The sequence below is a fragment of the Poecilia mexicana genome, unplaced genomic scaffold, assembly GCF_051168715.1.
Source record: "Poecilia mexicana isolate PSO_F unplaced genomic scaffold, ASM5116871v1 scaffold_6, whole genome shotgun sequence".
Taxonomy (NCBI): domain Eukaryota; kingdom Metazoa; phylum Chordata; class Actinopteri; order Cyprinodontiformes; family Poeciliidae; genus Poecilia; species Poecilia mexicana.
This window is the reverse complement of record NW_028263375.1, coordinates 26,355,906-26,369,431: the sequence shown is the minus strand read 5'-3', so window position 1 is coordinate 26,369,431 and position 13,526 is coordinate 26,355,906. Positions and strand designations below refer to the sequence as shown.

At 42.1% G+C, this 13,526-nt stretch overlaps 1 protein-coding gene across 1 annotated transcript in view; it reads left to right on the top strand.

Moving 5' to 3' along the window:
- The first annotated feature begins 289 nt into the window (after positions 1-289).
- Positions 290-13,526, top strand: part of ppm1h (protein phosphatase, Mg2+/Mn2+ dependent, 1H) — a 31,001-nt gene continuing 17,764 nt past the window's right edge. The window contains exons 1-3 of the mRNA XM_014986039.2: positions 290-700; positions 7,725-7,890; positions 10,330-10,689. Coding sequence (XP_014841525.1) covers positions 468-700; positions 7,725-7,890; positions 10,330-10,689 — 759 coding nt within the window. The 5' untranslated portion in view covers positions 290-467. The remainder of the gene's footprint in view (positions 701-7,724; positions 7,891-10,329; positions 10,690-13,526) is intronic.

Here is a 13,526-nt window from a genome sequence, read left to right as displayed (position 1 = left end):
CCTCAAAGGAAGTCATAAAAAAGTCCCTGGGGAGTGCAGAAGTTTAAAACAGAGAACTATGACCTCCAACAGGCTTGTTGTGTTCAGTGAAGTCAATGTGGGAAACAGCACGCCTGCAGTATTTATCAGATTTCTGCACTAGTTACACAGCCTCGAGGTGATTTAAGCACCTTTGACCTCCAGCAGTAAGCGGCTCACTGAGGCGCGCGCGCGCACACACACACACAAGCAGCGACCGGTTTGTCACATGACGACCAGCGTGAAGCCCAGTCTGCTGTGCGTGTTTGGCTCCTATTTCCGCGTTCACCCACACCGACTGAATGAGTCTCTACCAGCACCACCAACACCGCCTCCACCGCAGCAGCAGCAGCAGCAGCTCTGTGTCTGCTGCCGCCTGACGCAGAGACACCGAGTCCCCCGTGCGGGCATCGTCGCCCACCCGCATCGCTCCGCCGCCCGCAGCAGCCATGCTCACGCGAGTGAAGACGGCCGTGGCCAGCCTGATGGGAGGCGTGATGGCCGGAGGATCTAACGGAGACCATCCCGGCGGCCCGGATCTGCCGCTCAAATTTCCGTACAGCAGACCGGAGTTCCTGGGTCTGTCTGCCGACGAGGTCGAGTGCTCGGCGGATCACATTGCGCGACCGATCCTGATCCTGAAGGAGACCAAGCGGCTGCCGTGGGCCACCGGCTACGCGGAGTGAGTAACCTGCGCGTCCATCTTTTCTTGCATCCTTTGGAAAGTGAGATCACTCGGGCGGGTATAAACACAAACACCAGCACGCTTTTATGATCGGCCTGCTGTATGTGTGTGCGCGCACTTAGATGTGCATATAAAGAGCGGCGGCTCTTTCATAATCCATTGGGATCAAGATGTAACATTAGAAATGATTGTGTTGAATACAAAGTGCAAGGACATTGCAACGAAAGATGCGGGTTATCTTTTCTCTCTCTCCATGCTTCAGTTTAAAAAAAAATTATGATCATCAGCACTTGACCTAATAACCTACTTATTTCACATCATCCGCTTGGTTCTTGAAACAAAAAAAACAAAAAATGAATCCAGACTTCGTTGTTGTTCTTTTTCTGTTACTGATATTCGATATATTCCATCTTTCTGCCTGCGGGGTAATAATGCCTGGTGTGTTTACGTTGCCTGTGGGAGGCACAAAAGGAAGCAGAAATGTTTCCAAATCTAGAGGAGCAAGTATTTTTTTCTTTTTTAAAATTGTCTAAAATATGCAGCTTGTGCTTTACTGATAGAGCTTGTACTTTTTAAAAGAGAAACTGGAAAACGTGATAGAAATATAATCATCAGGGGGAAACATCTGGCATTTTATTAAGGTTTTTGTATCTAGCTGTTTATTTACATCCATCCATCCATCATTTTTGAGACCTCATTTTATGTGAATTCTGGATTTCTGCGTTATCTGTAGCAAACATCTGATGAGTTTCACTTTGGCTGTTTTTCATCAGCTGGCAGAGTTTTAGCTCTTTTTTTAAGTTCACCTCATAAATGTAAATCATTTTGGAGTTTGATTGTCAGAGGCTTCAGAGGTGTGATTGTAACTTTAGCGGCTGATGAAGACGAGTGATCGTCCATTCGGAGCATTTCATCGGCACCTTTCTCTCTCCATATATATTCCGATATCCCGCGTTGGGCCCGAGTTCCTACCTCGTTACAGAGAGATACCATCTCAGTATGACATTTGACCCTTTATTTTCCTGCACTGACGTTTTCTTCAAAGGCTGCTATGATTGGAGCGAGTGCGTTTCCTTCCCTCTCTTTGTTTCGTAGTTGTTTATTTTTGGTAAAAAGCAGCGTCTGCAGAAATCCCCCCAGTCTTTCTCTAGCTAATCTTTTTAAGTTGAGCCATCCAGGTGTGAGGCCTGTTGAGATGAATGCCATTAGAAAGAGCAGCGGAACAATGTCAAAAAAGAAGTGCAAAATAACCTTAAGGTTCCAACTTGACGTCTTCAGTGAATCTTTTGGATACTTTCCTGTTTAAGTGTTGAGCATCGGACGTAGAAACGGTTTCCAAAGTCACAGAGTTGCATGTTGTAGCTTGTTCTTTTCCAAACTAAAAAGCCCAAATTCCTAATCCTCTCAGATCAGACGGATCCAGAGGTCATTTGATATTCTTGCTTGCACAGCTTTAAAAGGAGGCTTTATCTACGTCTACTTGTGACAAAACTGACAAATTATGTAAAAGAAGACGTATAAACACACGACCAACGTGGTCCTCATCAAGTCTTTGGAAGACTGAAAAAAACGGAAACAACATTCTGCTGTAGAATAAGCTAAATTATCAATTAGGAATGTACAAATAAATGAGAAAGTCAACAATTACTCAAAATGGCGAGTTTTGTTATTTTCACCAAACACCTCGACTCTTGTTTCATAAAAATCAAGTCTAGTCACAAGCTAAAAGTGACCATCCTTGGTGCTGCTAAATGCCGTCAGATTTGTTTTAATTCAGCCACGTTGAGCTCATTATACGAGCTACTCCTCAGAGCAACCCTGGTGAAAACGTTGCTAAGCAGCTAATAGAGGAGCCATGTTGTGATGACTTCCTGAAGGCGGAGTTTCAGAAAAAGCAGGAGTTTTTAAAGAGACGCACACCAAATTTCAAGGTGTGAAGTCAGGATGTAAAATTACTTTTAAGTCATATTTGACATATATAGCAGAGCCAAAGCATTGTGACCAACTTGGTCTTCAACGTGAGTTGACAACGTTGCTTGTAAGCCGATGTGAACAAAACAGAAAGATTGCATCACTCTGTAAAAAGTTTGAACAAAAATTAAGAAATTAATTTTTTTTTTAAAAAGTAAGGAAGTCACTTGGATAAATAATCTGGTTCATGAAAGGTAAGTTGTAAAGGGCTTTGATAAAAACGCTGCTTCACCGGGAGGCGTTTAGGATCACTGTTGCTAACTGTGTTTCCATCGACATTTTTTTACACAACGCTTTAAGGTTGATGGAAAAGGCAAAATTTAAAATAAAGTCCTCAATTTCTCTCGCTTGAGGCCGTTCTCGTCTTTCCCGAAAAAGAGTTAACGAGCCAAAGGGGAGATGGAAGCATATGAGCCAAACAAGTTCCAGCTTAGGTGGGTTTGTACCTTACCAGGGCCACGAAACACTAAAAAATGTCCAAATCTCTACCTCCCGTTTGTTGGGGAGGACTTTCTCCATTATCTCTCCATGTGTGGTCCATGCTAGTTTGCAGCATCAAATTTTGTTTATTACAGCCACGTGCAGCGTCAACGTCTGATGACATCACGGATTGCGTTGCCTGGTTGATTTGCTCCACACTAATAGCTGGAATCGCAACTATACATAGTTTTTACCCCGCTTTAAGTAAAATACCCATTTGAAAGCTGCTTTTGTTTTTAGTCACTGGTTACCTTTTTTATCATAACATCTTTGATGACCTGAACCTGAAAACGTACGTAATTTTTCATTTAATTCTGCATTTACAAGTACAAATTTTAACAACTTTTGTTCTGAATTAAAATATTTAGATCAAATCAGTCTTTATCTGTGAGAATTAAAATCAGAGTTGGTTTTTCTTCTTCTTTAGTGAAACCAGGCTGTGAGGTTATTCCTGCGTCAGTCCCTGGAGACGCAGGAAGAGCAGCTCTGCTGTTATCAGGATGATTCTGATGCCTGTTTGAGGATCTGGACCAGTGAGCAGGATCATTCAGATGGACCAGTGGTTATTGCTCACTCTTGTCTCAAGTGTGCATACAAGCCCCGCTCTCAATTTTTGCAGAGTGTTTGCTTCTTCTGCATCTCCTCTACCCCCGCAGTTGTTTTTCCACTGAGAAAAATCAACCTCTACTGCTGTTTTTTTTTTTTGTTTGTTTGTTTGCAGAGCGGAACGGGGAGTTGGGTTCATTACCACCAACGCTCGATCTGGATTTTTTTTTTTTTCCAATATCGGGACCGGTACCAATATTAATATCGGATCGATGCATCTGTGCCTGTAATCCAGTATCGCTGTAGATTAGGGAGTCCAAACATGTGCTGTTTGCTCCTTCAATCTTTTAGTATTAATAAAGTCATCTTGTAGTCATTCAAGATTTAATTTATCATACAGAAGTCTGCTAATGACTGATTTTCATTATTTTAACTCCCTCTAATTTCACTCCATCCATTTTCCCACCAGCTGCCCAGCCTCCCTGTGCCACCTGAAGAATTAAAACCTCTCCACAGCGCCACCACCAGGGCTCACCACGGGTTACATGCAGCCTTCGTGTTCCTCCTTGAACACTCTGGTTGAGCTGTTTTTCGTTCTGCTTCTTTAACCTTAGCCCAGACAGCTGTACAGTCCAAACCTCATCTCGAGCAGAGCCGTCGTATCGATGGTGCAAAGATCAGTTGTCACAGAGCTTTGTCCTCCTGCTGCTCCTATATTTGTTTTATTTTTTTACTTACCGATCCACAACGGTTAATGCACAACCTCAGCAGCTGTAAGATCAATAACCAATCAATAGGTTTCTCTGCAATATAAACACGAGGGCCAACTTTCCACCTTCTCGTTTGGTTGCGCCAGCGTTTCCAGCTCACCGCAGAGAGTTTATCCTTCAGCTCTGACTGCAGTTTCTATCTGTCTTGGCTCTTTGCCTTCTGCTTTTGTGTGTTTTTTTTTATTTTCATTTTTTTACTTGTACATATTTTGAGTTCTCATCAAAAGAAGCAACATAGTAGAAGGGGGCTAAGAGGAGGCACATGAACAGCATCAGTCACAAGACTCTTCACATGCTCACCACCTGCATCGGCACGGGAAGGAGGAAGGAGCGATTGGCCGATTTCATTTCAACCTGGAACCTAAAACTGAAAAACGTAACATTTTAGGTTTATGTTTTCAGCAGGGCTAAATTAAAGATTAAATGATGACTGTTGAAAATCTGTTATAAGCAATTGGACAACAAGGATGATTTTTTTTTTTTTTTCATAACTAACCCCAAAAGCCTATAATTGTCAGCATTCGTAGCCTGCAGGCTGTTCACCCCAGCTTTTGTTTGTGCAGCAAGTAGCAAAAAAGTGATCCAGGGCAGCCTGTAATTCATAACATCCGCCACCAATTGATCCGCCTCCAATGTTTTTGAAGTTCACAGTCTGCAAGATGTCAAACAAAGTTCCCATGTAGTTCCTACGGGCTGAACGCCTTCCAGAGCAGCAGTGGAAAATTTCAAGGAAAATCAACCTGTGTGGATGAAGGCAGAATAAGCAGCAAGTCCGAACACGGCTGAAACACGGCGTTTTAATATTTGACAAACAGCGTTAAATAAGTCACTGCATGTCAAAGTATTTACCCCACTTTCAGCTGCTCAACTTGTTCCTTGTTGTATTCTTGGCAGTATTTGCACCCCTTATAAGTTTTGCTACTTTGTCAGGTTACAACCAAAGACGTGATTTCTTTAAGGCTTTCAATCATTCTACGTTTTAATTCCCTTTTTAAACTGTGTTAAGATCTTCTGGCTAACTATTTTACAGCTTAACCATGGCAACAGAGATGCAGATACTTTTAAAAGTAATATTTAAACGTCGTTTTAGGTTAAATTTCCATCTCGGCTCGTATCTCCCGTCTCTTTCCTTAGCGCCGATACATCATGCATTCCTAGTAATATTTGAATGTTGATTTTGCAAAATGTGAAAAAGTTTAAACTCTATTGATGCTGATGTAAAAACAGAAGTAGTTCTCTTGTTGATGTTCGTGCTTGGTATAAATTGATTGGAGGAACAAAATAAAACACATCTGGAGGACAAAAACTTCCCCTGCAGCATCAACTGCATGAGTGTTGAAGATCGGACCGCTGAGGACGTAATCGGGGTCGAGTTGAGGAAGTGGGGTAACCCAATGCGACCGGCTCGTCTTCTCACGGCGGAGAAGAAAGGCCGGCGCTGATCTCGTGACCTCGCGGGGTCAGCTGAGCTTCGCTCCCTGCGGAGGTTCGCTCTTACGCAACCCGCAAAACGTGGCGGAGAGCCACGGGGTTCTGCTGCTTTTCCTGGCTACGACAAAGCTTTGTGTTTCCTATTGTTTTATAACTGCATGCTCTGAAGGAATAGTTCTGAATTTATAATTTGTTGTAAAAGGCTGTCAGGAGTTCGTCCTGATCTTCATTCTGCACCGAGGCGAAAAGCTGAGATTATCTTAAAGAAACATGGGTTACTATTAGACAAAACACAATGTGCATCATAAGTTGTTTTTTCAGGTGTTAGTTTACCGTGTTAGTTGTTACAACAGAGGGAAGTGAAGCATTTCTAAGCTGCCGTGACTCTGACTCCAATTAAAATCAGTTTTACTGACAGAAAGACCAGCGCAGCAATTTTTCCGTCAGGTTGATGACCCGGAGTGTTTTCTCAGCTGCAGACGGAGAATGTCCACTCATTGGATCTTATCCTTACGGCCGCTAATGAATGCTTAAATTAGATTTGTGCAAACAATGCTTAACATTTCTGTTGCCACGACAACATTTGACTATTTTTTTTTGATCACATATCCATACACTGCAAAAAAAAAAAAAAAAAAAAAAAAAAAAAAAACCTGAAAATCTTACAAAATTTTTGGTGTCCACAGGCAGATTTCACTTATAACATCGGAAAAATGTCTTATTATAAGTGAGGTAATCTGCCAGTGGAAATAGTACTTTTTGTCAATATTAATGCCCCGTATCTTGCTGAAAAGTTACTTGCAAGTTAGTTTTGTCTCATTCCAAGTACACTAAGGTATTTGCACCAGAAACTAGACAGAAAATACTTAAGAGTTTGTGTTTTTGCAGTGCATGGTTGCTATTTCATATCACAATAATTTAATATAGTCCTAAAGATAAAGACCGATTATCTGGAGTCGAGCTAAATTTAAGAAAATGAAATCAGATACTGATTTGTAAAGTTTTGTTCTTTCAGCACCTGATGGACCAGTTTGAAAAGCCGCTACAGCATATTTACAGATCCAGCAGGAATGCAGAGTTACTGTGACCCAGTGCTTTTCCATGGCTGCAGCAGCAGATCCCAGCTGTAGTCAGCTGCAGCATCTGACAGCTGTTCACAGTCTGCAGTGTTTGAGGTTTCTGTTTCCTTTGCCCTGCATGAGTGGGAATGTTTTGTAAGTGAAATTTCTCTTCTTTTTCTAAGATTGTGTCGCTTCTTGTGTGAAGAACAATAATAAAGGCTCAGATTATGTTTGGGTGAGTTTTGTGGGTTGCAGGACATGACAAGGGGCCTCCTTAGACAGAAAATAGCATTTCTATCTAAAGAAAAATTAAAATAAGGAAATAATAATTGAAGCCAAATTTGGTCGTTAAAAGTTTGCATAACCCTTTTTCTGTCAGTGTTGAACTTGGGGGGGAAAAAGCACAATTGTGTGAATTGTTTGATTGGTACAATGGAGCGATTTAATGTCTAACAATGCTTCGCTACCTTTAGATATGGCTGTCGGGTATCATGGAAATTCAAAAAGTCTGACTATATGTTTTCCAAATGTACCATATAAAATATAACTACATTTTATGAATGTATTTATTGATAGGTTTTGTTCTGGCTAGTGCTAAACAATTCTAAAAGAGTAAATGTTTTATTTAAAGGAGTTCCATCACATATATTCTTACATCCTTGTTTCTGCTGAGTTTTTATTGTTCATGTGTGTTTGACCATCATTGTGTTACACTGGTGTCCTAAAGCACTGTCTTCCCTTCCTTCTTCTGTCTCCATGTAGGGTGATCAATGCTGGGAAGAGCACCTTAAACGAGGACCAGGCCTGCTGCGAGGTGCTCATGCTCAAACGGAGGCCTCTGGAGAGCTCAGGGCCAAACCGAAACCCCGCAGCCCGTCGGAGGTCTTCCCTGCCCAACGGAGAAGGCCTCGGCCTCCGAGACGGCAGCGTGAGTGAGACGGACAGAGATCTCTAATATGTCACACAGAGTCTCAAGATAAAAGTTCAGAGTTCTGTAGTCTGTGAAAGGCCTCAAGTGATCCGCTCTGATGCGGACCAAAAAAGCGAACTGGTCCAACTAAAAACCTCTGTCTCGGTTCGGCTTGGTTCGAAATAAACTGGCATGATTTGAATGCATATGTGAATGCCAAGCGGACAGGAGGCCGCTCCAAAAGCAGGAAGTGGACTGTAGCATAGGGAATTCTGGGTAAATGCAACCAAAACATTTGCGCTTGTGGGTGAAAATGACCATGGTCTTTTGCTCCAGACAAAACTGGTAAAATTTGATGCTACTCCATTTTTGTTCACATTTTTCAAACAAGGAAGTTGTGCTCATGTCTTCTTCTGAGGTTTTAATGTCGTTTCCTTCAGTGGTTCTTGGTGCAGAGTTTGTTTTACAAAGGGTTTGGATCATTTGCCTCAATGCAGTGTGGAAGTGAACCGCACCAGCTGAAAATGTAACAAATGTTGCAATTTTGCTCCGCAGTCAAACAAAGGTTACCAGATTACTGGGTGTGAAAAAACCCTTAAACATGTTATTTTTCGGTCGTTACTGCAGTAACTGGATAGCAGTCACATTCCTTTCAAAGCAGTGGTGTAAATATCTCCAAGTCGTGACGCACACGCCACAGAATCTCGTAACATGTTCCAAAAATCTGTAGCAATTTGACTCAGATTGGACGCATAGCGAGTCGATTCTGGCTATTGCAATGTGAGTGTGAGAGGGTTGAAAACTACAGGAAGTACATAAAAGAAGTGGCTGACATGATATCAGTGGGAGTGAAACCGGTCCGCAGGCCCGACTGTCCCCTCAATCAGTCCAACGCGCAGTTCATTGGAGCGTAGACCGACGCGTCCTTTCCACATCCTATCGGCGGTCAGCAGCTCTTGCATGCGAATCAGCCCTGAAGTCTGATCTCGTTGCAGTCAGAGGTGCATTGTGGACAGAACTCCAAAAAGATGTGTATCATCCTGCACTAGACAGTCCTTGCTGTTTGTTTTTGTGGAGCAGCTTTGACAGATATTCATTGACTTGAGTTGACGCTGTCTCTGTTCTTCAGTTTGTCTGGTTTTGTAGCAACAGAAAAGTAGCCCTACGTTACATTTTCTCAGTCTGTCCTTACTTCACACGAGATCGCCAGAAGCCAACAGCAAATGCATACAAGAGCCTCTCATGACTCACTCCTGCAGTGCCTGTGGACCGATATGAGAACTGTAGAGCCTCTCTTTGCCTCCTGGAATCATGCTGTAGAATCTGCCTGTGCTATATTTAGAAAACCCTGCTTTTTGCTCTGTGGATAAACACAGAGCACAAAACTAAAACTACGGCTAGAGCACTCTGCGGTGCAAAGTCATGTTCTGTCTTTGAGGGCTGTGTAGCGCCAGGCGACTTCATTTCAGAGGCTGGTCTGTACCAGAACTGATGCGGAAACAGAAGAGTTTGTGTCAGAAGATCTTAGATTTACTGTGTTCTGTGAAGACGGCCGACTCAAAGGGTAACATGAGTGAGCCGCATCGCACAGGAGACTGTTCAAACCCTATGTGGGAGGCAGAGTCTTTGAAAATCAACAAAGAGGACAGGATGCGTACATGTGTTACATCATACTGGACTTGTTAAATCCTGCAAAATGCAAGAGAGGAACTAAAGCAAAGCGGTAGAACAGACCGAGCAGACAAGGTTCTTACAGTGATGGACAAACTGTATGCATAGACTCTGACTAATAGTCATGATGTTAACGCAGGCCAATGTCAATGTCCGATATTAGTATTGCTGTTGTAGCCAATAACCAATTCTTACCTATCTTATTTGTAACTATTAAATTTCCAACTCAGTGAAGAAATGCCACTGAAATTGTTTACCACATCAGTTTTTAATATCAGCACAGTTTTACTTAAGGGGCCGATAATGATAGTTGAAAAACTGACCAACCGATTCAGGACCATTTCTAAAGGCCTTTCAATTTAATTTGTTTTTCTTTAATAAGTCTGGAGTTCTGAAAGTTTGGCCAATTTCTTTTCAAATAAAAAGAAAAGAAACAAACTGCATTAACTGAGCCAGCTGTTTCTATTAGAAGTACTTTTCCTTGTTGGGACTTTATGAGGTAAAATGTGTAAAGTTCTGTATCCTCTGATGAGGTCAATTGCACTTGAACTTGACGGCACCTGATGTGTGACACAAAATATCTTAAAGAAACAGAAACAAGTTATTTAAAGAGAGCTAACAACTACACCTTACCAAGCATGTTATTTTAAAAAAAAAATCAGCCAAACTCCTGCCCAAAACCTCCAGATCTCTCCAGTAGGTCTGTGGAATGAAAGATTGACGATTACAAGGTTTAAATGCTAAATTATCACTGATGTGACGATCATTGTTCTTCCTTGCCTCCAGGATGGCTCAGAGGATCTTACCTTTCACTACTGGGCGCTGTTCGACGGCCACGCTGGTTCTGGAGCTGCCGTCATGGCGTCTCGTCTTCTCCATCACCACATCGCGCTGCACCTTCAGGAGGTGATGGAGATTCTGTGCACACCCAACCTGCAGCCGCCCACTTGTCTGGACGAGGAGCCCGTCAATCACCTCCTGTCTGCAACGTCCAACCGCGCCCTGTCCAGGGCTGCGTCGCTACGAGGAGCCGCGGGCGCCCCGGGTTCACCCAGCGCCCCGCCACCAACGCGCTTCTTCACCGAGAAGAAAGTTTCGCAAGAAAGCCTGGTTATCGGAGCCATAGAGAATGCCTTCAAAGACATGGTGAGTTTACAGGTTGATGACAAATGCAAGTTGTGGTCCTGCCAGTGGAGTTTTCCTCGTCGTGAGTAGGAAGTCAGGTATTTAATTTACTGATTACTTTAAAGGAACGAGTGATGTCCCAATCAATATGATTGGAATTGACAAGTTAGTTTGAGCCAATATAACTGATGATCTGCAGGTCAGATCTTGATAAAGCAGAACTGTTTTTCCCGTATGGAACAATAAAACCCAGACAATAGGTGAGTCTGGGTTTTATTGCCTGTATCAAGGAAGCTGCAGTGTTTGTTGTACTGAATCGATGAATCAGGGCACAGTTTACAGCGATGAGTTTCTGTTTTCAGGCGATAAAAGCCCGACTGTGCATTTCCACTAACTGTTTTCTGATTAGTTTCTGGGGGCTTGAAAGTACTGTGGTTGAAGACACGATAGTGTTTAAGTAGAAAAATAATAACGGGTGGATTCCCCCAGGAACATAAAATATTCACTGCAGAGTTGCTTATTTTCGTTGCAGTGAGATTCTGCCTCTGAAAAATACCCTGTCAATATTTTTTGCCAGCTAATTTTGCAAAACCATTTCAAACATCTTTCATGTGCACATCTGCAGCTGCGACCACTTAAATAACATATTGGAAGTTTAGCTGTTTGTCTGATTTTTCTGCTTAACTCTTGTGCATGCGAGGACTGAGGCAAATGATACAAGTGATACAGGTGTGGGGTCAGTTGGACCCAATTTGTAAATACAAGGGTTAAGTAATTACATATTTCTAGTGTTGCACGTTGAAGTCCGACACCTGGCCCTCGGATGGATTTCCGATACAGCGTAACTTTCAAGTGATATTTTGTTGCCTATGGATTTAAAAGTATCAATAAATATGTTTTAAGGTGCGCCGACTCAAAGGGCAAATACTACATTCCAATATTCCAGCTGCACTTATAAACCCCTACAGCAGTAGATCGAGTTCTTCTGGCCTCCAGGAGCAGAAAGATGTGCTTCTTTGTTTAGGCCACTAGATGGCAGTGCACAGTAACGTTTTACCGAACCGGTAGTTCAGAACAAGATTGACGAAGATGACGAATTAATTCTTCGTGTTTGTTGAAAATGAGAACTAAAAAACTGGGTTGATTGGTTTGTTTGTGTTTGCGAGGATGATTTTGATATATTTTGCTCAAAATATATTAATCTATAGGGCAGTAATGTCATAATTTAAAGAAGTACAGTCAAATAAATAGGCATTTAGCATGCTGTCTTTCTTTCAGTTTCTGTCGTTTTGCTTCCTGTGTTCTCCATGTCGGGAGACATCAATTCTCCCCTCGCTATTATTAGGTTTTACATTTTAGTTTCAGCATTCCAGGCAGCTTCAGGCTAAATTTAAGTTATTTTGGCTGGAAACAAAGCATTTTAACTTCAGTTTTTTAAACATATTTTAAAGAGGCAATAAGTGCAAGGGAATGTATCAGCACAGTTTTGGGGTTTTCTCCACAGCTCTCAAGTTTCTGTGCAAGATTCACCTCAAACTCATACTTTAATCTATGTAATTTGATTTGATAAGCGCTGAGAAAAGTAAACCTAAAAAGCAGAATGAAGATGATTTCTGGCCTTTTTACGAATCAGCGTTTTATTTGGAGTTTATGTGATGGACCAAAAAATAATATTTCATAATTGCAAAGTGGAGGGAGAATGATAAAGAGCCCTAATTTATTTATTTATTTATTTATTTTCACAAATAAAACCACTGAAAAATTGGGTAAACTTGGAAAGCTGACCGAAAAGCAAACATGTTAATTCAGCGGTCTGGCTATGTTCAGACCCTCAGGTCGGATCTGATGTCTGTGTTATTTTAGCAGCCTTTAATAATCTGGCGTTTTCCAGTTTTCCACCAGACTTTCCTCGGGCCGTCTGTCTTGCCTGTGTTATGTCTCAGCTTTGACTAATTAGTGAAAAAATGATTAATTCAGTTAATTACCTGCCACTCTGTCCGCCGCCTGGGTTTCCCATCATTTACTGACAGCCGTTTCTCGCCGTTCCGTGACATTTCTTTCCATTTCCTGCTTTTGGGGCTCGGAGCTTTTGGGTTTCTATCAAAGCTTCAGACAGAAAGAAAGTGGCTTAAACGTTCCTTTGAGGGCACAAAATCCCACCTTAATGTAGAATCAACAAACTATGAAATATCAGATCAGCTCATGATTGGATTACTATGAAAATGTTCCATTTAACATAGAAATGCCCGGATCAGGGTTTTGCCTCCTGATACCGAGTTGGAAAACTTTTTGCATTTAATGAGCAGGAGAAAAAGAATCAAAATGTTCGGTGTTTAAGTTGCGAGAGCAAATCAATAGAGAAAATTTGCCAACATCAGTCACTGGCTAATTAATTGGTGGAAATCAGTTCATAATCCTAAATGCTTTTTGTATGTTCCTCAAGTTCAGGGTCTTTTTTTCTCTCAGAGCTGGGATGTTCTTTTTCTCAATGTTTCAAAATCACAGTTCGTCCCTGTATTAATAAACCATGATGCAGGCAGGTTATGAGCCAGTAGATGGATAAAAGTGGAGTTTTCTGGGAGTACTTAATCATCCGGAGCGTCTCTGTTGGACTCCTGCCTTCTTAAAGCGCAGTGAGCTTCTTTGGCCACTAGGGGGCCTCTCACATCAGGATCTGGGGAAGTGCAAGGCTTCCTACCTCCCACATGGATCCAGTTGTTTACAATGCCACAGGGAGACAGAAGAAAAAGCATCTCCACAGTATGATGTTGCCACCACCGTGTTTAGCAGTGGGGATGCCATGTTCAGAGTGATGTGCTTCTGTTGCATGTTTGCCACATGACTTGTGATCTGTAATA